At 49.5% G+C, this 24,468-nt stretch overlaps 1 protein-coding gene across 1 annotated transcript; it reads right to left on the reverse strand.

Annotated features, from left to right (window-relative positions):
- Nucleotides 1–12,267: 12,267 nt before the first annotated feature.
- On the reverse strand, nucleotides 12,268–15,726 carry LOC119291750 (MDIS1-interacting receptor like kinase 1-like). Its single transcript, XM_037570561.1, has one exon. It carries the CDS (start codon nucleotides 15,615–15,617, stop codon nucleotides 12,513–12,515), a length of 3,105 nt encoding a protein of 1,034 aa, XP_037426458.1. The 5' UTR covers nucleotides 15,618–15,726; the 3' UTR covers nucleotides 12,268–12,512.
- Nucleotides 15,727–24,468: the final 8,742 nt, after the last annotated feature.

The following is a 24,468-nucleotide window of genomic DNA, read 5'->3' on the forward strand; positions in this document are numbered from 1 at the left end:
TGTTGGAGAGCTCGTGGCCTCTCTGGATTGAACTCCCACAGACGGAGGGGGCGACGTTTGCAGGGCAGAAGACGCCGAATCAGCATAACCTGCATCACTACGACCAGATTGATCTCCCTCTCTTGGAGGTCTCGAATCCGGCCCTGCAATAGGGGTACATCCTTTGACGGCCCCCAGTTGAGCCCTTGGTTGACCCATGACATCAGCCGTTGTGGAGGGCCCGAGCGAAAGATGGGTGGCGGCTTCTGCCTGCTGCCCCTGGGAGCGGTAATATAGAACCACTCCTGTTGCCACAAGCCGAGCTCCTCCTGGAAAGAGCCCTCGGGCCATGGAGCATCGGCCCTCCTACCTATAACCACCCCTCCGCACTCTTCTTGACGCCCCTCGATCATCTTCGGTTCCACGTTGAAGGTTTTGAGCCACAAACCGAAGTGAGGGGTAGTGCGGAGGAAGGCTTCGCAGACGACAATGAATGATGAGATGTGGAGGATGGACTCCGGAGCCAAGTCGTCGAATTCCAACCCATAGTAAAACATGAGCCCTCTCACAAAAGGATCCATCGGGAAGCCTAAACCCCGACGGAGGTGGGACACAAACACGACGCTCTCGCCGGGCTCGGGAGTAGGAATGACTTGCCCTTTGGCGGGCAACCTATGCGAAATCTCATAGGTCAGGTACCTGGCTTCTCTCAGCTTTAGCACGTCCTCTTCCGTGATGGAGGAGGGCATCCACCGGCCCTGTAGGTCGGAGCCGGACATTGTTGAAGGTCCGGGACGCTCGAATCTGGGGCTCTAGGTGTTGGAACTCGGGGCGAGAGGCAGATTCGATTGAGGATTGAAGAAAAGAAACGTGCCTTGGTCTCATTATAAAGAGGGAGAATACCAAGAGCCGTCCCCGTAACCTTTTGGGACTCACCTTCGATGGAGGAGGTGTGGCAACGGGCGCGGTTGGGTTACCCACGTCCGTATTGATGGGAATCCCGGAATAAGGGGAACACGATCTCTGCTTCGACAAGACGTGCCAAGGAAACTGCTTCGCTAAACGCGCTGAGGTGGTATAATAAAAACGATTCAACTAAAGGCTTGGTGGTGGTGTGACGTCACGCCACAAAATACGTCAGCAGATTGAACTTGTGTACATAATATTCTCTCTACGGTGGTATGTGGAATTTATTTTGCAGAGCCGGACACTATCCTGGTGTTCACAATCTTCTATGAATTATTCGAAGGAGGAACCCGCCTTGCAATGCCGAAGACAATATGCGCGCCGGACTCATCGTCATTGAAGCCTGGTTCAGGGGCTACTGAGGGAGTCCTGGACTAGGGGGTGTCCGGATAGCCGGACTATCATCATCGGTCGGTCTCCAAGACTATGAAGATACAAGATCGAAGACTTTGTCCCGTGTCCGGATGGGACTTTCCTTGGCGTGGAAGGCAAGCTTGGCAATACGGATATGTAGATCTCCTACCATTGTAACCGACTCTGTGTAACCCTAGCCCTCTTCGGTGTCTATATAAACCGGAGGGTTTAGTCCGTAGGACGAACAACCATTACAACAAGCATACCATAGGCTAGCTTCTAGGGTTTAGCCTCCTTGATCTCGTGGTAGATCCACTCTTGTACTACCCATATCATCAATATCAATCAAGCATGAGTAGGGTTTTACCTCCATCGAGAGGGCCCGAACCTGGATAAAAACATCGTGTCCCTTGTCTCCTGTTACCATCCGCCTAGACGCACAGTTCGGGACCCCCTACCCGAGATCCGCCTGTTTTGACACCGATACCAGCCCTCGCAAAATCGCGAGACCAGTACCACGCGTACATAACTACGCTCTGGAGATACCATGGGCATAGGGGAGGGGCACGACCATGGCATGCCCAGAGTGTGGCTCAACCGCACCAGGGGCTCCCAATTGTGTCATTCTTTTTTTTCTTATTCTCATGACTCCGTTTTCCAGAAGCCCTGTCCGGCAGTAGAATCACCGAACTCACGATGCAACAGCCAGGGAAGCAGAAAAGCTACGTCGAGTGTCCAGGTGGTCTCTATTACGAGCAGTATACCTGTTTTACATACCATCCCGCAGCCTACCCCTGGAGGGGGACATGTTAAATAGTCCCATCCCTTGCTTATCACACTATTTGTATCGTTCTGCTTTCATTGCAGTATCTTTTGAATAAACAATACATAGCTTCTGCTTATTATTGCATTCCTTTTTTTCTCCATAAATGTTCATCTATGACATGTTGCACCCGTACAACTTGGTACGGTCAATACACCAGGGGCTTAAGTACCCCAACACATGGTGTGATAAGTCCAAACACGTTCACAAGTGCGGCACCCCGAACTTATAGCATTATATGCATCGGCTCCGAATCATGTCTTGGGTCAATAGTTGGGTTTGCTCGGCTCCCATGTTTTGGTACCTTACGTTCTGTTATATTGGCTAAGGTAGCGCTGGGAGAACCACTGCGATTGTGCCCCGGTTGAGCTGGGTTGAGCACCTCAGTGGAGAAAGCTAAAACTGACCGTCATGATAGGGCAAGAGCCGGTCGCTGTTCGAGAGGTTTTTTTGGGTCCCTAAAGACTCATGCCGCTTAGAGAGAGGAGTCGGCATTGTCCAGCCAAGGCGTGGATAGCGCCCCAAACTCGGTCTTCCGAATACCAGGGGCTTCGCCGAAATTTAAAATTATAGAATTCTATGGCTAAGTGAGAGTGTTCAAGCATTATAGTCCGGTTGCCTCGTTCGTCGTGTTGAACGCCTCCCTCGAAGGACCCAAGAATGGGAACAAGAGCGCTCAAGTTTATGCCGAACACCCCAGCACTCGTGGCATGGGGGCTGAAGCCAACGACTCGCCATCTCTCAAATTTGATAAACGGCCGCACAGAAGGTAATATTTTAAATTAAACAAGCGTTGCTCAGCGCATATGAACAAAGTTTTCAGTGTACAGGATAACAAATGCGAGTCTACTCAAAAATTACATCTTTGGAGCATTCACCCGCTATAAGGCGGGCACCCTTCAGGACGCCCTCATAGTACATCTCGGGCCTGCGATACTCCCTGCCCGGCGGTGGCGCGTCCGTCACAAGCTTCTCGGCGTTCATCTTGCCCCAGTGCACTTTAGCACAGGCAAGGGCCCGACGGGCACCTTCAATGCAGACGGAACGCTTGATGACTTCAATCCATGGACAGGCGTCCACCAGCCGCCGCACCAGACCGAAGTAGCTCCCAGGCATGGCTTCTTTAGGCCACACCCGAACTATGAGGCTCTTCATGGCCTGTTCGACCACCTTGTGGAGCTCGACCAGCTGCTTCAGCTGGTTGGCATATTGATACCAGAACACCTTTTCCGTCGAGCTCCCCTCCTGGGCTCGGTAGAACGCGGCAGCATCGGACACACTACAGGGCAGATCTGCGAACGCTCCTGGAGAGCTTCGAATCCGGGTAAGTAACAGATAATTCACTTTTACATGCTTGCTTTGCATGAAGAATGCCTTACCCGCTGCTATCTTTTTTATCGCCTCAATCTCCTGGAGGGCCTTCTGGGCTTCGTCCTTAGCGGCTTTGGCACTCTCAAGAGCCAAGGCGATCTCGGACTCTCGAGTCTTCGAGTCACGCTCCAAACTCTCGTGTTTTTCCACGAGAGCCTGGAGCTCTTGCCGCACCTCCGCCACCCGAGCCTCCTGCTTCTCTCGCTCGATGCGCTCCGCGGCCGCACTGTTTTCGGCCTTGGACACCGCTTCCTTCAGGGTCGCCACCTTGTTCGTGTCCCCTGCAATACTCACGTTATTCCTGTCATTTTTTGCAACCAAATCCTTTCTATAAGGTATTACTTTAATAAGGTATTACTTACCTTCCTTGTCCCCGAGCTGCTTCTTGCCAAGGCCGAGCTCGTTCTCGGACCGCTCGAGGCTCTCCTTCAAAGCATTAACCTCCGCAGTCAATGCGGCAGAGGTCAGCAGTGCAGCCTGCATTCCCATATTGACATATTTATGTTAGACTCCTGCGTATATCTTTTTAGATCCTCAGCTCGGCTTTTCTTTCCGAACACCGAACTAAGCATCAGGGGCTACTGTCTATGCGGTAATATTCTTACATATCTTAAAAAATTACCTCAAAGCCTGTTAGAAGGCTGGTACAGGCTTCAGTCAGCCCGCTCTTGGCGGACTAAACTTTCTGGATCACCGCACTCATGATAGTGCGGTGCTCCTCGTTGATGGAGGCGCTGTTAAGCGCCTCCAGCAAGCTGTCTGGTGCCTCCGGTTGGACGGAGCCCACCGGCGTCGCAGTCTCGCCCTTCTTACGAACGGGCCGCCGGCTGGACTTCGGAACCACTGAAGGTTCCGGTACGGAGTTCGGCACAGGGCCGGACTTAGAGCCCTCTAGGGTTTGGCCCCCTTTGCGCCCGGAGTCCGGGACCACCTCCTCCTGGTCGGGCCCCTTTTGGGACTCCACCGCGGCGTCGTCTGCGTCATGAGGGGAGGAGGCGGTCGGGAGTGAAGTGCTATTCACATCCGACGAATCCAGGGAGCCGCTCAACGAAGCGGGGAGCCCGTCCTTGGGCGGGCTACATGGTTGTATTCGGCATTAGAAGACACTATGCGACAAATGAAAAATCATGAATTATTCTGGTATCCGGACACTTACGATGTTGCTAGGGGCTTAGCCCTCGGCGGCCACTCCTCTTCGCCATCGTCGACGTTGGTGGAGTAGTCCGGAGGAAGGGTCCTTCCCTTCTTGGACCCTCCGGCCTCCCCAGTTGGGGAGGCCTTCCTTTTCTTCTCTCCCCCTGCTGGGGGAGAAGCCTCTTTTTTCTCCTCCTCGTCTTCGCGGGAGGAGTCCGCCTCGGAGTCATTGTACGATGAGTCCGATAACACCTAATGACGGGAACTCTTTCGGGTTCCCGTGGCCTTCTTCTTGGACTTCTTATCCGGCACCACGTGAGGTGCCAGAACCAGCAGCCCCGTCAATCGGGCGTCCGCTGGGTCTTCTGGTAAGGGAGCCGGATAGTTAACCTGCCCGGACTTCTTCTGCCAGGCCTGTCAAAGGTAGGGGAGTTTAGATCCCGCATAGAGTCAAACTATGAAAAACAAGTGTCCTGTAAAGGGTAAAATAGCTTACCTCACCAGCTTGACGCTGCGAGCTGAATCCGCGATCTTCGGTAGCAGATGCGGGAGCCTCGGCGCCCTTGAACAGCACCTTCCAGGCATCTTCGTACGTAGTGTCGAAAAGCCTGCTCAAGGTTTGGTGTTGTGCCGGATCAAACTCCCACAAGTTGAAGGCCCGTTGTTGGCACGGGAGGATCCGGCGGATGAGCATGACCTGTACTACGTTGGCGAGCTTGATCTTCTTGTTCACAAGGTTTTGGACACAGGTTTGGAGTCCGGTCAGCTCTTCCGAATCACCCCATGTCAGGCCCTTATCTTTCCAGGAGGTGAGCCATGTGGGGATGCCAGATCGGAATTCGGGGGCCGCTGCCCATTCAGGGTCACGCGGCTCGGTGATGTAAAACCACCCCGATTGCCACCCTTTGATAGTTTCCACGAATGAGCCCTCGAGCCATATGACGTTGGGCATCTTTCCCACCATGGCGCCTCCGCACTCCGCCTGCTGGCCGCTCACTACCTTCGGCTTGACATTGAAGGTCTTCAGACATAAGCCGAAGTGGGGCTTGATGCGGAGGAAGGCCTCACACACAACGATAAACGCTGAGATGTTGAGGATGAAATTTGGGGCGAGATCGTGGAAATCTAGGCCGTAGTAGAACATGAGCCCTCGGACAAATGGGTGGAGTGGGAATCCCAATCCACGGAGGAAATGGGGAAGGAACACCACCCTCTCATGGGGCCTGGGGTTGGGGGCGAGTTGCCCCTCGTCTGGAAGCCGGTGCGCAATGTCATTATGCAGGTATCCGGCTTTCCTCAACTTTTTGATGTGCCCCTCCGTGACAGAGGAGGCCATCCACTTGCCTCCCACTCCGGACATGGCTGGGGAAGGTTGAGGCGAGATGTGCGGAGTTGGGCGCTGGAGCTCGAGTGCGCGGAAATGGATAAGCAAAGGAGGAAGAAGGCGTAGGTAAAAAGGTGGATCCTTATCCCCTTATATGGACGGACGAAACTATGCGTCCCCACCAGCCTGGTGAAACTCGCTTATCTCCCAAGCGCCGTAGTCAATGGAGCGGTTGGATTACCCACGCCCGTATTGATGAGAATCCCGGAATAAGGGGGCACGATCTCCACTTTGATAAGACGTGCCAAGGAAGCCGCCTCGCTAAACACGCTGAGGTGGGACAGTAAAATAGATTCCAATAAAGGCTTGGCCGTGGTGTGATGTCACGCCGCAGAATACGTCAGCAGATTGAATTTGTGTAAAGATTATTCTCTCTACGGTGGTATGTGGAACTTATTTTGGAGAGCCGGACACTATCCTTGTGTTCAAAATCTTCTATGAAGTATTCGGAGGAGGAACCCGCCTTGCAATGCCGAAGACAATATGCGTGTCGGACTCGTCGTCATTGAAGCCTGGTTCAGGGGCTACTGAGGGAGTCATGGATTAGGGGGTGTCCGGATAGCCGAACTATCACCGTTGGCCGGACTCCTGGACTGTGAAGATACAAGATTGAAGACTTCGTCCCGTGTCCGGATGGGACTTTCCTTGGCGTGGAAGGCAAGCTTGGCGATACAGATATGTAGATCTCCTACCATTGTAACCGACTCTGTGTAACCCTAACCCTCTCCGGTGTCTATATAAACCGGAGGGTTTTAGTCCGTAGGACGAACAACAATCATACCATAGGCTAGCTTCTAGGGTTTAGCAACTTTGATCTCGTGGTAGATCTACTCTTGTACTACCCATATCATCAATATTAATCAAGCAGGAGTAGGGTTTTACCTCCATCGAGATGGCCCGAACCTGGGTAAAAACATTGTGTCCCTTGTCTCCTGTTACCATCCGCCTAGACGCACAGTTCGGGACCCCCTACCCGAGATCCGCCGGTTTTGACACCGACACCACCCTTAAAAGTATAATTAGCAAGCATGGTGGAAATTTCAGCTTCCGGTATCTTTCTTTTATTAGTAACGATATCCTTCATATACTTAGCATAAGGATTTGTTTTGAGCACATCAGTTAATCGCATACACAAAAAGATGGGTCTAATCATTTCAGCAAAGCGCTCAAAATCCTCATCATCCTTTTTCTTGGATGGTTTCGGAGGAAAAGGCATGGGTTTCTGAACCCATGGTTCCCTTTCTTTACCATGTTTCCTAGCAACGAAGTCTCTTTTATCATAACGTTGATTCTTTGATTGTGGGTTATCAAGATCAACAACAGGTTCAATCTCTACATCATTGTCTTTGCTAGGTTGGGCATCAACATGAACATTATCGTTAACATTATCACTAGGTTCATGTTCATCACCTGATTGTGTTTCAGCATCAGAAATAGAGATATCATTTGGATTCTCAGGTGGTTCAGCAATAGGTTCACTAGAAGTTTGCAAAGTCCTATCATTTTTCTTTTCTTCCTTTTAGAAGAACTAGGTACATCAATATTATTTCTCTGAGAATCTTGCTCGATCCTCTTAGGGTGGCCTTCAGGATACAAAGGTTCCTGAGTCATTCTACCAGTTCTAGTAGCCACTCTAATAGCATAATCATTTTTCTTACTATTCATTTCATCAAGCACTTCTTTCTGAGCTTTGAGTACTTGTTCTACTTGAGTGGTAACCATAGAAGCATGTTTGCTAACAAGTTTAAGTTCACCTCTAATATTAGCCATAAAATCACCCAAGCGTTTAATCATAAAGGTATTCTGTTTTAATTGTCTACCAAAATAAGCATTAAAGTTATCTTGCTTAAACATAAAGTCATCAAACTCATCCAAGCACTGACTAGCAATTTTAGTAGGAGGGACTTCAGCTTTATCATATCTATAGAGAGAATTTACCTTTACTACCTGTGTCGGGATATCGGGATTAGGAGGTTCTTCAGTGAATAACGAATTGAGATCATATACTTCTTCAACGGGCGGTAAATTAAGACCGTGTATTTCTTCAATAGGAGGTAAATTCTTAACATCTTCAGCTTTAATACCTTTTTCTTTCATAGATTTCTTTGCCTCTTGCATATCTTCGGGAATAAGAAATAGAACACCTCTCTTTTTCGGAGTTGGTTTAGGAATAGGCTCAGTAATTGGCTCTGGAGCTGTCTCAGGAGGTGGCTCGGGAGGTGCCCAATTATTTCCATTTGTCAACATATTATTCAATAGAATTTCAGCTTCATCCGGTATTCTTTCCCTGAAAAGAGAACCAACACAACTATCCAGGTAATCTCTGGAAGCATCAGTTAGTCCATTATAAAAGATATCAAGTATTTCAGGTTTCTTAAGAGGGTGATCAGGCAAAGCATTAAGTAACTTGAGAAGCCTCCCCCAAGCTTGTGGGAGACTCTCTTCTTCAATTTGCATGAAGTTATATATTTCCCTCAAAGCAGCTTGTTTCTTATGAGCAGGGAAATATTTAGCAGAGAAGTAATAAATCATATCCTGGGGACTACGCACACAACCAAGATCAAGAGAATTAAACCATATCTTAGCATCACCCTTTAATAAGAACGGAAATATTTTGAGTAAATAAAGGTAGCGCGATCTCTCATCATTAGTAAACATGGCGGCTATATCATTTAACTTAGTAAGATGTGCCACAACAGTTTCAGATTCATAGCCATAGAAAGGATCAGATTCAACCAAAGTAATTATATCTGGATCAACAGAAAATTCATAATAATCCTTATCGGGAACACGGATAGGTGAAGTAGCAAAAGCAGGGTCGGGTCTCAATCTATCTCTAAGAGATTCTTTACTCCATTTAACTAGCAGCCTCTTAAGTTCGTATCTATCCTGGCAAGCAAAAATAGCTGCAGAAGATTCCGCATCAAAAAGATAACCCTCAGGAATAGCAGGCATATTCTCATCATCACTCTCATCATCGTATTCAGATTCAATAATTTCTCTTTCTCTAGATCTAGAAATTTGTTCATCAAGAAATTCACCAAGGGGCACAGTAGTATCAAGCATAGAAGTGGTTTCATCATAAGTATCATGCATAGCAGAAGTGGCATCATCAATAACATGCGACATATCAGAATTCATAGCAGTAGCAGGTTTAGGTGTCGCAAGCTTACTTATAACGGAAGGAGAATCTAGTACAGAGCTAGATGGCAGTTCCTTACCTCCCCTCGTAGTTGAGGGCAAAATAGTAGGTCGATCGTCTTTTAAGTTCTTCATAGTGTCCAGCAGATATAAATCCCAAATGACTCAAAGAATAGAGCTATGCTCCCCGGCAACGGCGCCAGAAAAAGGTCTTGATAACCCACAAGTATAGGGGACCGCAACCGTTTTCGAGGGTAGAGTATTCAACCCAAATTTATTGATTCGACACAAGGGGAGCTAAAGAATATTCTCAAGTATTAGCAGCTGAGTTGTCAATTCAACCACACCTGGAAACTTAGTATCTGCAGCAAAGTGTTGAGTAGCAAAGTAATATGATAGTGGTGGTAATAGTAACAAAAGTAAAGACAGCAAAAGTAATGTTTTTGGTATTTTGTAGTAATTGTAACAGTAGCAATGGAAAAGTAAATAAGCAAGAACCAGTATATGGAAAACTCGTAGGCACCGGATTAGTGATGGATAATTATGCCGGATGCAGTTCGTCATGTAACAGTCATAACATAGGGTGACACAGAACTAGCTCCAATTCATCAATGTAATGTAGGCATGTATTTCGTATATAGTCATACGTGCTTATGGAAAAGAACTTGCATGACATCTTTTGTCCTACCATCCCGTGGCAGCGGGGTCCTATTGGAAACTATGGGATATTAAGGCCTCCTTTTAATAGAAAACCGAAACAAAGCATTAGCACATAGTGAATACATGAACTCCTCAAACTATGGTCATCACCGGGACTGGTCCTGATTATTGTCACTTCTGGGTTGCCGGATCATAACACATAGTAGGTGACTATAGACTTGCAAGATAGGATCAAGAACTCACATATATTCATGAAAACATAATAGGTTCAGATCTGAAATCATGGCACTCGGGCCCTAGTGACAAGCATTAAGCATAGCAAAGTCATAGCAACATCAATCTCAGAACATAGTGGATACTAGGGATCAAACCCTAACAAAACTAACTCGATTACATGATAAATCTCATCCAACCCATCACCGTCCAGCAAGCCTACGATGGAATTACGCACGCACGGTGGTGAGCATCATGAAATTGGTGATGGAGGATGGTTGATGATGACAACGGCGACGAATCCCCCTCTCCGAAGCCCCAAACGGACTCCAGATCAGCCCTCCCGAGAGAGATTAGGGCTTGGCGGCGGCTCCATATCGTAAAATGTGATGATTTTCTTCTCTCTGATTCTTTTCTCCCCAAAAGCCAATATATGGAGTTGGAGTTGGCGTCGGAGGGTCTCCAGGGGGCCCACGAGGTAGGGGGCGCGCCCAGGAGGGGGGAGGCGCCCCCCACCCTCGTGGACAGGGTGTAGCCCCCCTGGTCTTTATCTTTGGCGATGATTTTTTATTATTTATTCTAAGATATTTCGTGGAGTTTCAGGTCATTCCGAGAACTTTTGTTTTCTGCACATAAAACAACATCATGGCAATTCTGTTGAAAACAACGTCAGTCCGGATTAGTTCCATTCAAATCATACAAGTTAGAGTCCAAAACAAGGGCAAAAGTGTTTGGAAAAGTAGATACGACTGAGACGTATCAGTGATCTGGCTTAGCCCGCATGTAAATACCTTCTAATGGTTTGTCCGTGGAACATCCAACTTCAAATATGGCTTATTTTATCTTGGCACAATTAGCCGGATAAAATGACTTGTGAATATTTTTTTGGTCAGATGTCTTGGCTACTGGTATTGTGGAAAGGCAAGCCGGACAGTCCGACAGATTTTTGCCGGCATAATGTGTCCCTTCTGCTATGTTGACTCTCGGACTCGATTAGGCTTTTGGAATTGGACTTTTCTGGATAGGAATGCAATTTTGTGATGATAATGAGATGAGCAAATCTTTCGCCAACCCATATGATGTCCTTTTAATAGTGCGGGATATCTATAACTGAAGAAAAAAGAAAAACTTTGTTTGTCTTCATTGTCGCACATGTCTTGAGTCACTTAACATTGGGGGGGGGGGTCCTATGATCCTCTCATAAAGTATTAACGAGACTAAAACATGTGTATTTACCTAGCAAACATATTAGTACCCTATAATTATATTGTCATCAACATCAAAATATGATTAAGGACATGGTTGCACTTTCACCTACATCTCCCATAGATTGATAAACATAGGTCATTCACTTAAGAAAAGTTGCTGATGTCCTACAAACTTGCGTGCTTGGAGGCTCAACAAAGTCTACAAAAATAAAAGTGTGTGTTAGACACCCCGTGGCTAGATGCGTGTGAAGAGTTCGTAGATAACCATGTGAAGAAGAAGAAGAAGAAGAAGAAGAAGATGGGAAAGCGTGTTACCCTTTTCGAGGCCGCCATGTGTGTTGTTATAGGTCATCAGCCAACCATGTTTGTTATAATCCGTGTACAGAGATGTATAGTACTCCTAGATACTAACCACCAAGATGTTTTTGTGTGTGAAAGAACGACCAAGAGATTAAGTACCAATAGGTACAACGATATGAAGAAGTCTACCCTATATAATGCATATCATAATTACAACAAAACAAGCATCTAGAAAGTCTACCACAACCTATAACCTTTAGAAAAGTAACTTTAATCTGAAGGGACCAATTTCTTTACATGCTAAAATTGTAGCGGCGATAAATAAATAAATTTTAGTCAAATACGGATGATGGCAAATCAGCTTGGGCTCAAATGGCGCTAGCCATGGACAACTATCCCTCTCTAATCTCCGAGATTATGGGAGAAATCAACTTAGTTCATGATTCATCCACTATAATGCCAACCTATAAGATCTTTAGGAAACTTGTTATTTCAATTTCAGGGATCAATTGATTTACACCCTAAAGTTGTGATAGTGAAGAAATAGAGTTTTAAGTCAAGTGCAGACCAGGGTAAAGCAAAGAGGGTCCAAACAACCCTAACAATGAACAACTATCTCTCCTTGGTCCATGTCCATGTCGACGACAGTGGCGAGACCAAAGAGTTAGATGTGACTTATTTAATTCTCATCTAGATGAGAGTTTGCTACATCCATTCCTTTACATCCTAATATCTAAAAAAAATGTGATTTGAATTTGAAGAGACCGATTCCTTTACATACATCCTAAAATTGTAGTAAGTATAAACATTGTTTACATTGGTGGCTCGTCTCCCCAACTAAACAAAATGTAACCCCAAATTCAAAACTATGTGAAAAAAGTAGTGTAGTGGTAGATTACATGAGCTACGTACAAAACATGCACGTCGTTTAATTTTGGTCACGTCTCTGAGCCTCCGGTACGTGAAAACACGTAATTATCTACAGGTAACCGGAGTCCGGCGACGTGGAGAACACCGGCTTGTCCTTGTCGACGACGGTGGCGACCACGGTGGCGCTGCTGCTCTTCCGGCGCGGCTTGGCCTCCGCGAGCATGGTCACCACGTCGCGCATCGTCGGCCGGTCCTTGGGGGACTTGGCCGTGCACAGCACCGCGATCCGCAGTACCAGCAGCATCTCCTCCCGGACGTGGTCGACGCGTCCCCCGACGCCGGCGTCGAGCAGCTCCTCCACGCCGGTGTTGGTGCGCAGCCGCTCCCTGATCCAGCCGACGATGTCAATGTTGCTCTCGCCGTACTCCGGCTCGATGGGCCGCCGCCCTGTGAGCAGCTCCATGAGCACCACTCCGAAGCTGTAGATGTCGCTCTTCTGGTCCACCTTCAGCGTGTACCCGTACTCCGGCGCGATGTAGCCATAGGAGCCGGCGACGACGGAGACGGTCTCGTTGGGCCGCGCCATGACGCGGGCCAGCCCGAAGTCGGCAATCTTGGCCTCCATGTTGGGGTCCAGGAGCACGTTGCTGGACTTGACGTCGCGGTGGATCACCGCCGGCCGGCAGTCGTGGTGCAGGTAGGCGAGCCCGGCGGCGACGCCCGCCGCCACGTTGTACCGGGACACCCAGTCCACCAGCTGCTTCCCCTTCCCTCGCCCGTGCAGCGCCTCCCACAGGCTGCCGTTCACCATGTACTCGTACAGCACCATCGTGTCGACGTCGTTGCTCACGTACCCCAGCATGCGCACCACGTTCCGGTGTCGGAGCCGGCCGAGGAGCTTTACCTCGGCGGCAAACTCGCCTCCGGCCGCCGACTCCACGTCCACCGTGCCCTCCTGATCGGGGCATCCCGCCGCGCGCCACAGCTTCTTCACAGCGACCACGGCGTGGTGGCGCGGCATCTCGGCACGGTACACCACCCCCATGCCGCCCATGCCGACGATGTTGTCCTCCTTGATGCAGGCGAGCACCTCTGCGCTGGTGAAGCTCAGCCGCTGGAATGCCGTGAGTCGCCACGGCCACGAGCCGCTCCCGTCTTCGTCCACGGTGTCGTCGCAGCATCCATGGACGTACCATCGCTGGTACAGCAGCTTGCCAAGGAAGACAGCACCGCAGGCCAGGAGCGCGATCGAGATACCGATCGCCCACCCGGCGGCAATGTGCTTTACGTGCGAACGCCGGAGGCCCGAGGCTTCCGACGATGAAGCCCGCAGAGCGTTGGCTGAGCACGCTGGAAGGACGCCGCCGCAGAGGCCCGGGTTCCCGGCAAGGTCGTCAGGGTTAATTGTCCTCAACAACCCCGTTGCTGGCACGGGACCGGTGAGGTTGTTGTACGCCACGCTGAGCATCTCGAGCGCCGGCGAGCTGCCGAAGTTGCTCGGTATCTCGCCGGAGAGGAAGTTGTTGGAGAGATCGAGGATGGACAATGTCGGCATCATGGCGACCGCCCCTGGAATTTGGCCGGTGAAGCGGTTGCTCCGAAGGCTCAGCGATACGAGCCGCTGGCACAACGCGAGGCTGGTCGGTATCGCGCCGGAAAGCCGGTTGCTCGATAGGTCGAGGGCGGAGAGTGACCGGCAATCGCCGAGCTCATCAGGCACACCGCCGATCAGCTCGTTGTCCGCGGCGGCGAACGTCTGCAGCGTCGGGATGGAGAGAATGTTCGATGGCAGCGCCGACCGCAGCTGGTTGTGCGAGAGATCGATGAAGGAGAGCGACGTCGAGAGCGCCAGGTCGTCTGGGATCTCGCCGGAGAGCTCGTTGCCCGCGAGCTCCAGGCGCTGAAGATGCGGCAGCCGCCCGAGTCCTGCCGGCACTGTGCCGTTAAGCCGGTTGTTGTGCGCGCGCACACGGACCAGCGACGAGCACTTGGTGAGGCTCGCTGGGATCGGGCCCGTGAAGACATTGTTGAACAATATCAGCTTGGTCAGGTTGCCGCTGTCGCAGAGGCCGGCGGGCACCGGCCCGGACAGCGCGTTTGTCGAGACGTCCAGCCACTGCAGAGGCTGCGCGGCACCGAGCGACGGCGGCAGAGGGCCAGTGAGGGAGTTGTTCCACAGCTCCAGCACCTCCAGCTTGGGGAGCTCGCCAACGCCGGCCGGGACGCCGCCCTTGAGCCGGTTGCACATGAGGTTGAGCAGCTGCAGGTTGGTGAGCTGTGCCAGCTCTGGCGGGATCGCGCCGGTGAGCGCGTTGTCGGAGAGGTCGAGCATGACGAGGGACGACAGGTTGCCGAGCTCCTTGGGTATCTTACCGTCGATGTTATTCTTGTAAAGGAACACTGTGTCGAGCTCCTGCAGCCGGCCGAGCTCAGGCGGGATGGGACCTTCCAGGCCGCCGATCGCCATGTCAAGGTACTGGAGGTTCTTGAGCTTGCCAATGGCTGCCGGGATTGGGCCGGTGAACTCGTTGTAGCCGATGATGATCTGCTCCAATGCCGTGAGCTCGAATAGCTCAACTGGAAGAGCGCCGTTGAGGTTGTTGCCCGAGAGCCCCAAGAACTTGAGCTTCTGGAGCTTGCCGTAGCTCTTGGGGATCGTGCCGGAGAAGAAGCCGCCCCGGACGTCGAGCGTCTCGAGCTCGGTGGCATTGCCGATATCCGCCGGGAGCGGGCCGACGAAGTTATTGCCCGACGCATTGAAGTTAGTCAGTGAGGCACACGCGCGGAGGCCAGCAGGGAACCGGCCGGTGAAGCCGTTGTCACTAACGTCGAACTCGCGGAGCGTCGGGATTGACACCAGCGCCACCGGCAGGTCGCCGACGAACGCGTTGCTCTGAAGGACGATCGAAGTGAGGGCGGTGAGGCCGAGGACGTCTTCCGGGATGGTGCCGCTCAGGTTCATGCCGGCGAGGTTGAGGCCGGTGACCGCGCCCCGGGCGTTGCAGCTCACGCCCTTCCAGCCGCAATGCGGCGCAGAGCCCCACCCGCGGAGCTCCCCCAGCGGGTCCACGAGCGAGGCCCTGATGGCCAGCAGCGCCGCGGCCTCGTCGCCGGCGGCATTGGACACCGCGACGCAGCACAGGAGCGACAGGGAGAAGGACAGGGAGAAGAAGAACCGCGCAGTGCTACTCAGCCCAGTAGCACTCGCCGCCATGCTCGGCTCTCCTCTCCTCTGCTCCCCCTTCCCCTTCTCCACTCCTCGGCGCTGCTCAGCTGGTCTCTGCGATGGATGATCACTAGCTACGTACTAGTTGTGCGCTTCCATTGATTGCCTTGGTTTGAAGCAATAGAGAAATGGAGGGAAACTCCCAGGAAAGTATATAAGAGAGTGTGTCTATGATTAGGATGTGATTAAGCCATTATTTTAAGGTCCATGATAACTAATAATGTACTCCTTTTTTGACATGAATAAATTAATTAGCAGTGCTTGGTAGCATTGGTGATACTACTAGCTAGGGTGCGTTGGTGGGTGCATGTGTTGTAGTGTTAGGTATACACATGGCTAGTGATTAGTGAGCTCATTAGGTAGCTAGCACAAGAACAGCTCGGCATGAGAGTGTAAAGGTTAGGAGGCGGCATGGACATGGGCTGGAAAATGCTCTTGGAATTATTGGGGGATTGGGGAGACATGGCCCATGTGGTGAAGGGAATGTGGGGAAAAGAAGGCTTTGGTTATTGGAGAGAGGATTTTGTCTTGATGGTTTAAACTAAGCTGAGCTGCAATCATTTCTTGACACACACAACATGGCGGCCTAAGCCCTGAGATGGATGGGGTTGATTCCCTACTGATTTCTATGTGGACAAACTTGTTTTTGCAGTTAAGAAAGGTTATTCTACTGAAGGAGGATTATGGTGTATATGGAATAATGGAAACAACTTAGCGTTCACCCTGTCCTGCATTGGATGAACATACTAAATTTCCAGCAAAAAGGATCAATCTACATGAACAATCTTGTTCATAAAGTTTGTTCTTGAAAGAAAAAGGGTTTTACAAACTGAAAAGGAAATCATGAACAATCTTGAGCTCATTAATGATTCGGTACATTATGGGATTGCCGTCTTGAGTGCCGTTCTGAACAATCTGAAGTTTACTAATCTAAAGTTTACTAGAGTTGACATGCATGGTTAGCAACAGGATTACTTTAGTTGCCAGGTACCAAAAGAGAGGTAGCTAGAGGAAGGGTAGCAAGCGTGTTGTGGGTCTTAAACAAATGATTGGTTCTGAAACTAATCCTATCTTGCAGGTTACAAGGGAGCTTTTGTCGGTGATCCCTGACAGAGGCAAATCTACATGGGCTGTAAGATTCTGTTCCGGGTGTGATACATAGCTCATATTTTAGTGCCTAATACAAGGAGTAAAAAGTTACATGAGACTATTTTGTCCTTTTGACTTCATTAGGCTTGACTCTTAGGAAGAATCTTATGCTTAGTGTCTGAACAATAATCCATCATAAGCACTTAAGCAGTGTTTTGTGGCAAAGGCTCCTGGATACTTAGGAGAGAATTTACAAAGAAGTCTGTTGGACTGCTTCTCTTGTGATGCGATATTTGAACCGTTAAACCTCTTAGATTGCAGCACTGTTATCTTTTCCATAAACAGATAGGAATGTAAACAGTGAAGGAACATGCATATGGATTTTGTTGTTGGACATGACATTTTTATTGGGGTGGAAAAGCGTATACACAACTTGGCCAGGCCACATTATTCCCAACACATGGAAGCCATATTCTTCTCCTTGATTAAGATTCCTGGTGACAATCATGCTTTATCTTCCTGTAGCTGCACATTGATGGGACGACATTGTCAAATGCAAGATAATACTTTTTTAAAAGCAATGCACTTTTCATTTGGGAAACATTTTTTTTACATCGCTTGCTTTAGAAAAAAAAAAGTGAGAACGTCTACTTTAAAATGACTGAAGAAGAAGCACAATCTACTGCAATTATGCCAAACAAGGTTCAGACTTCTGGGAAGGTTGATGAATGTGAAGTGAATGTCTGCATCTTCCTGGACCCGCGCAAGAATCATTTCCACGGACTTAGGGCATCTCCAACGACAATCCGCAAATTTCCTCCTACATCCATTCGCGGATAGGGTGTGACCAGTCCGCGGATACGGATGCGGGAGGCCGTCATCCAACGCTAGCCGCATATATTTTGACAACAATTCAAACTAACCGGACGAACTTCGATCAAATACAACCGGATTTCATATAAACACGGCCGGATTTCATATAAACATGACGAATTTCTTTTAAACACGACGGATTTCATCTAAACATGATAGATTTCATTGCATTTACATCAACTAAGCGGAGCTCGTCTGACTAGGTCTAAATGGTCGTCGGCGCCCTTTCCCCGTGTCTAGCCATGAACCAAGAGAACTGAAGCTTCATCGTCTCTAGTTCCACCTCGGCGCTCTCCAGCTCCGCCTCCGGAGGCCCGGGAAATGAAGTTGTCCACCTCCACATTGTCGCCAAGCGACTAATCGGCCGACGGTGTTGAGCCCATCAAGCTTGGCATCGACGGGAGGGGAGAAGCGGCGACCTACCGTGCACTACTCTTCCTCGCTGCCGGCGGCGCTCGCGGACATGCCAACTTTGTGGTCGTCGCGGCTGGGCGCAGACTCGGCGATGTCCTCCTCCTCCTCCTCGGTCTCGCAGAACATCGCGTCGGGCACCTCGCCGTCGCACTCCTTGCCGGCGGCTGCCACCTCCACCACCCGTTGTCGGTACCTCCAACAAGTGAGGCGGATCTCGCGGGCGGAGCGGTAGGAGTTGAGCAACGCCGCCTACTCTATCATGTCCGTGTTTGGCGTGACCGCTTTGCCGGCGGCGAGCTGCTCCTCCGCCTGCATATGCTCCTAGAGGAGGTGGTGGTGGTTGTAGGCGGCATTGGCCTGCGCTTCCCAGAAATGCTCCTCCTGCACTATGTCCATGTAATAGGCACGGGCCTTGCCGATGGTCATGGTGCAATGCACTGGCGAGGATTGCGCGGAGGAGGAGGATGGTGGCACGCAGGAGGAGGGTGGCGTCGGTTCGTCATCGGCAGCGTCCTCCATTGGGACGTCGTCGTCCTCCGGCTGCCTGCCGGCCAGCCAGCCAACAGCAATGGCGGTCATTTCCTTCTTTTGGTCCGACGTCAGCCCGTCCCAAAGAGCTTTGGCAGGGGAGGGTCCATGGTGGGAGTGGTGCAGCAAGGGATCGGAGGTGGATGACTGCGGCTATGGCCGGGGCACCGACTTTTATAGCAATGGCGGGCGACAAAGGGATGGACGGGTGGCGCTGGAGGAGATTGTCGTGGTTCTAAGTATGATAGTAGAATTGGGGGTAGGTATGGAGAGGCAAGATCCTAGCTATGGAGCAGTTGTGAAGACAAGGGATGTACGAGTTCAGGCCCTTCTCTGAGGAAGTAACAGCCCTACGTCTCGGAGCCCGGAGGCGGTCGACTGGATTATGTGTGTATAGATTACAGGGGTGCGAACCCTTTACACTGAGGAGGGGGGTGGCTTATATAGTGTCTGCCAGACCCCTTCGGCCCTCAGTTATGCAGGGTTTAAAGTACATTAAGGCTAGGCGTTACTGGTAACGCCTTACATAAAGTGTCCTAAATGCCATAAAGACTACTTAATTACAGACCATTTGGATGCAGAGTGGCTCTTGATCTCCTGCTGGTCGAGTGAGTCTTCATGGTCGAGTCCTTCGAGTCCGTCGAGTGAAGTCTCTCTTGGTCGACTGGAAGACAGTTTCTTCTGAGGGTGTCCTTGGGAAGGGTACTTAAGACAGGTCTATGACCCTACCCTAGGTACATGACATCATCATTAGCCCCCGAATGGATCGAGGTTTGAGTGAGGAAGGAGTTGATAATATTTCCGACCTGCTTTTGTGTTCTGAACATGTCTCGTCTTGGATCAATAATCTTTTTGTTGATGGCAACAACTTTTCTTTCAGTCGCCTTGATCCATTCTTTTCTCCCGTCGAGTGAACTTTTGAACCTAGTAAACTTCCAAGGGACGGATCGCAGGAAATCTACCGTCTGACAAATTGATCTGCTGTTAGCGGATTTTGTGGGATCCGAATTTTGGGAAGCGCGCGAAGCGGGGCGGACCGCGGCGCTCGGATGGGATAGGGCGTGGACGCCTCGATTTCCACGCCACCTTTTTCGCCACGTATCACGCGTGCGCGACTGTTTCAGGATGTGATAGGATTGCCCGGGCCCACTCATCAGCCACTCGGAAGCGTTCTTATAAAATGCGCCGGACGAGGGTTTTTGAACAGTACCCTCCCCATTTCTCCTTCTGCCCTCTCCGCCTCCGCCCGCCGTGCCCGCTCTCGCCCCCGCCCATCCACTCTTCGTGCGCTCGCCGGCGACAATGGTGAAGGAGAAGACGGCGGCCTTGGAGCGCGCGAAGAAGGCGACGGCGACGGGGAAGGCGAAAGGGAGAGCGTCCAGTCGGGGCGGATCCTCGTCAAGGTCCCGCCTGCCGCAAGGTTGGGTCCAAGGGGATTGGATCCGCTCGACCATCACCAAGACGGATCTCAACGACCTGGCCAACGAGGGCCTGATCCCTCACGGGGCAGCGAGGCTCCCGGGGAACGAGTGGCAACCGCAGCCGCAGGAGGGTGAGTGCGTTCTTCTAGCTACTCACGTAGACCGCGGGTTCTCCCTGCCTCCAAGTGTTTTCTTCCGCGGGTTCTTGAATTTCTTTGGGGCGCAACTCCACCATTTCAATCCAAATTCCATTGCCTACCTTGCTGCCTTCGTGTCTATGTGCGAGAACTGTTGGGGAACGTAGTAATTTCAAAAAAATTCCTACGCACACGCAAGATCATGGTGAAGCATAGCAACGAGAGGGGAGAGTGTTGTCTACGTACCCTCGTAGACCGAAGCGGAAGCGTTGACGCAACGTAGAGGAAGTAGTCGTACATCCTCCCGGTCCAACCGATCCAAGCACCGTTACTCCGGCACCTCCGAGTTCTTGACACACGTACAACTCAATGACGCACCCCAATCTCCAATCCAGCAGAGGCGCGGGGAGGAGTTCCGTCAGCATGACGGCGTGGTGACGATCTTGATGTTCTACTGTCGCAGGGCTTCGCCTAAGCACCGCTACAATATGACCGAGGTGTAATCTCGTGGAGGGGGGCACCGCACATGGCTAAGGAACGATCTCAATGATCAACTTGTGTGTCTATGGGGTGCCCCCACCCCCGTATATAAAGGAGGGAGGGAGGAGGAGGCCGGCCCAAGGGGGAGGCGAGCCCTAGGGGGGGCAAACCTACTCCAAGTAGGTTTGGCCCCCCTTTCCTATTCGGAGTAGGAGAAGGAAGGAAGAGGGGGGAGGAGAGAAGGAAAGGGGGGGCCGGCCCCCCTCCCAATTCGGATTGGGCTTGGGGGGGGGGCGCCCCCTCCCTTGCTCCTTCTACCCCCCCTTCCACTAAGGCCCAATAAGGCCCATATACTTACCGGGGGGTTCCGGTAACCTCCCGGAACTCCGGTATAATCCCAATCTCACCCGGAACCTTTCCGGTGTCCAAATATACCCGTCCAATATATCAATCTTTATGTCTCGACCATTTCGAGACTCCTCGTCATGTCCGTGATCACATCCGGGACTCCGAACATCCTTCGGTACATCAAAATACATAAACTCATAATATAACTGTCATCGAAACCTTAAGCGTGCGGACCCTACGGTTCGAGAACAATGTAGACATGACCGAGACACGTCTCCGGTCAATAACCAATAGCGGGACCTGGATGCCCATATTGGTTCCTACATATTCTACGAAGATCTTTATCGGTCAAACCGCATAACTACATACGTTGTTCCCTTTGTCATCGGTATGTTACTTGCCCGAGATTCGATCGTCGGTATCCAATACCTAGTTCAATCTCGTTACCGGCAAGTCTCTTTACTCGTTCTGTAATACATCATCTCGCAACTAACTCATTAGCTGAAATACTTGCAAGGCTTAAGTGATGTGTATTACCGAGAGGGCCCAGAGATACCTCTCCGACATTCGGAGTGACAAATTCTAATCTCGAAATACGCCAACTCAACAAGTACCTTTGGAGACACCTGTAGAGTACCTTTATAATCACCCAGTTACGTTGTGACGTTTGGTAGCACACAAAGTGTTCCTCCGGTAAGCGGGAGTTGCATAATCTCATAGTCACAGGAACATGTATAAGTCATGAAGGAAGCAATAGCAACATACTAAAACGATCGGGTGCTAAGCTAACGGAATGGGTCATGTCAATCAGATCATTCAACTAATGATGTGACCTTGTTAATCAAATAACAACTCCTTGTTCATGGTTAGGAAACATAACCATCTTTGATTAACAAGCTAGTCAAGTAGAGGCATACTAGTGACACTCTGTTTGTCTATATATTCACACATGTATTATGTTTCCGGTTAATACAATTCTAGCATGAATAATAAACATTTATCATGATATAAGGAAATAAATAATAACTTTATTATTGCCTCTAGGGCATATTTCCTTCAGTCTCCCACTTGCACTAGGGTCAATAATCTAGATTACACAGTAATGATTCTAACACCCATGGAGTCTTGGTGTTGATCATGTTTTGCTCGTGGAAGAGGCTTAGTCAACGGGTCTGCAACATTCAGATCCGTATGTATCTTGCAAATCTCTATGTCTCCCACCTGGACTAGATCCCGGATGGAATTGAAGCGTCTCTTGATGTGCTTGGTTCTCTTGTGAAATCTGGATTCCTTCGCTAAGGCAATCGCTCTAGTATTGTCACAAAAGATTTTCATTGGACCCGATGCACTAGGTATGACACCTAGATCGGATATGAACTCCTTCATCCAGACTCCTTCATTGGCTGCTTCCGAAGCAGCTATGTATTCCGCTTCACACGTAGATCCCGCCACGACGCTTTGCTTTGAGCTGCACCAACTGACAGCTCCACCGTTTAATGTAAACACGTATCCGGTTTGCGATTTAGAATCGTCCGGATCAGTGTCAAAACTTGCATCAACGTAACCATTTACGATGAGCTCTTTGTCACCTCCATATACGAGAAACATATCCTTAGTCCTTTTCAGGTATTTCAGGATGTTCTTGACCGCTGTCCAGTGATCCACTCCTGGATTACTTTGGTACCTCCCTGCTAGACTTATATCAAGGCACACATCAGGTCTGGTACACAGCATTGCATACATGATAGAGCCTATGGCTGAAGCATAGGGAATATTTTTCATTTTCTCTCTATCTTCTGCAGTGGTCGGGCTTTGAGTCTTACTCAACTTCACACCTTGCAATACAGGCAAGAACCCTTTCTTTGCTTGATCCATTTTGAACTTCTTCAAAACTTTGTCAAGGTATGTGCTTTGTGAAAGTCCAATTAAGCGTTTTGATCTATCTCTATAGATCTTAATGCCCAATATGTAAGCAGCTTCACCGAGGTCTTTCATTGAAAAACTTTTATTCAAGTATCCATTTATGCTATCAGAAATTCTATATCATTTCCAATCAATAATATGTCATCCACATATAATATTAGAAATGCTACAGAGCTCCCACTCACTTTCTTGTAAATACAGGTTTCTCCAAAAGTCTGTATAAACCCAAATGCTTTGATCACACTATCAAAACGTTTATTCCAACTCCGAGAGGCTTGCACCAGTCCATAAATGGATCGCTGGAGCTTGCACACTTTGTTAGCTCCCTTTGGATCGATAAAACCTTCTGGTTGCATCATATACAACTCTTCTTCCAGAAATCCATTCAGGAATGCAGTTTTTACATCCATTTGCCAAATTTCATAATCATAAAATGCGGCAATTGCTAACATGATTCGGACAGACTTAAGCATCGCTACGGGTGAGAAGGTCTCATCGTAGTCAACCCCTTGAACTTGTCAAAAACCTTTTGCAACAAGTCGAGCTTTGTAGACAGTAACATTACCGTCAGCGTCAGTCTTCTTCTTGAAGATCCATTTATTCTCAATTGCTTGCCGACCATCGGGCAAGTCAACCAAAGTCCATACTTTGTTCTCATACATGGATCCCATCTCAGATTTCATGGCTTCAAGCCATTTTGCGGAATCTGGGCTCACCATCGCTTCTTCATAGTTCGTAGGTTCATCATGATCTAGTAGCATGACTTCCAGAATAGGATTACCGTACCACTCTGGTGCGGATCTTACTCTGTTCGACCTACGAGGTTCTGTATTAACTTGATCTGAAGTTCTATGATCATCATCATCATCTTCCTCACTAGTTGGTTTTGACGTCACAGAAACCGGTTCCTGTGATGTATTATTTTCCAACAAGGGAGTAGGTACAGTTACCTCATCAAGTTCTACTTTCCTCCCACTCACTTCTTTCGAGAGAAACTCCTTCTCTAGAAAGGATCCATTCTTAGCAACGAATGTCTTGCCTTCGGATCTGTGATAGAAGGTGTACCCAACTGTTTCCTTTGGGTATCCTATGAAGACACATTTCTCCGATTTGGGTTCGAGCTTATCAGGTTGAAGCTTTTTCACATAAGCATCGTATCCCCAAACTTTAAGAAACAACAACTTTGGTTTCTTGCCAAACCATAGTTCATAAGATGTCGTCTCAACGGATTTCGACGGTGCCCTATTTAACGTGAATGTGGCCGTCTCTAAAGCATAACCCCAAAACGATAGCGGTAAATCCGTAAGAGACATCATAGATCGCACCATATCAAGTAAAGTACGATTACGATGTTCGGACACACCATTACGTTGTGGTTTTCCGGGTGGCGTGAGTTGCGAAACTATTCCACATTGTTTTAAGTGTAGACCAAACTCGTAACTCAAATATTCTCCTCTACGATCAGATCGTAGAAACTTTATTTTCTTGTTACGATGATTTTCAACTTCACTCTGAAATTCTTTGAACTTTTCAAATGTTTCAGACTTATGCTTCATTAAGTAGATATACCCATATCTGCTTAAATCATCTGTGAAGGTGAGAAAATAACGATATCCGCCACGAGCC

The sequence above is a fragment of the Triticum dicoccoides genome, chromosome 4B, assembly GCF_002162155.2.
Source record: "Triticum dicoccoides isolate Atlit2015 ecotype Zavitan chromosome 4B, WEW_v2.0, whole genome shotgun sequence".
NCBI classification, from domain to species: Eukaryota; Viridiplantae; Streptophyta; class Magnoliopsida; order Poales; family Poaceae; genus Triticum; species Triticum dicoccoides.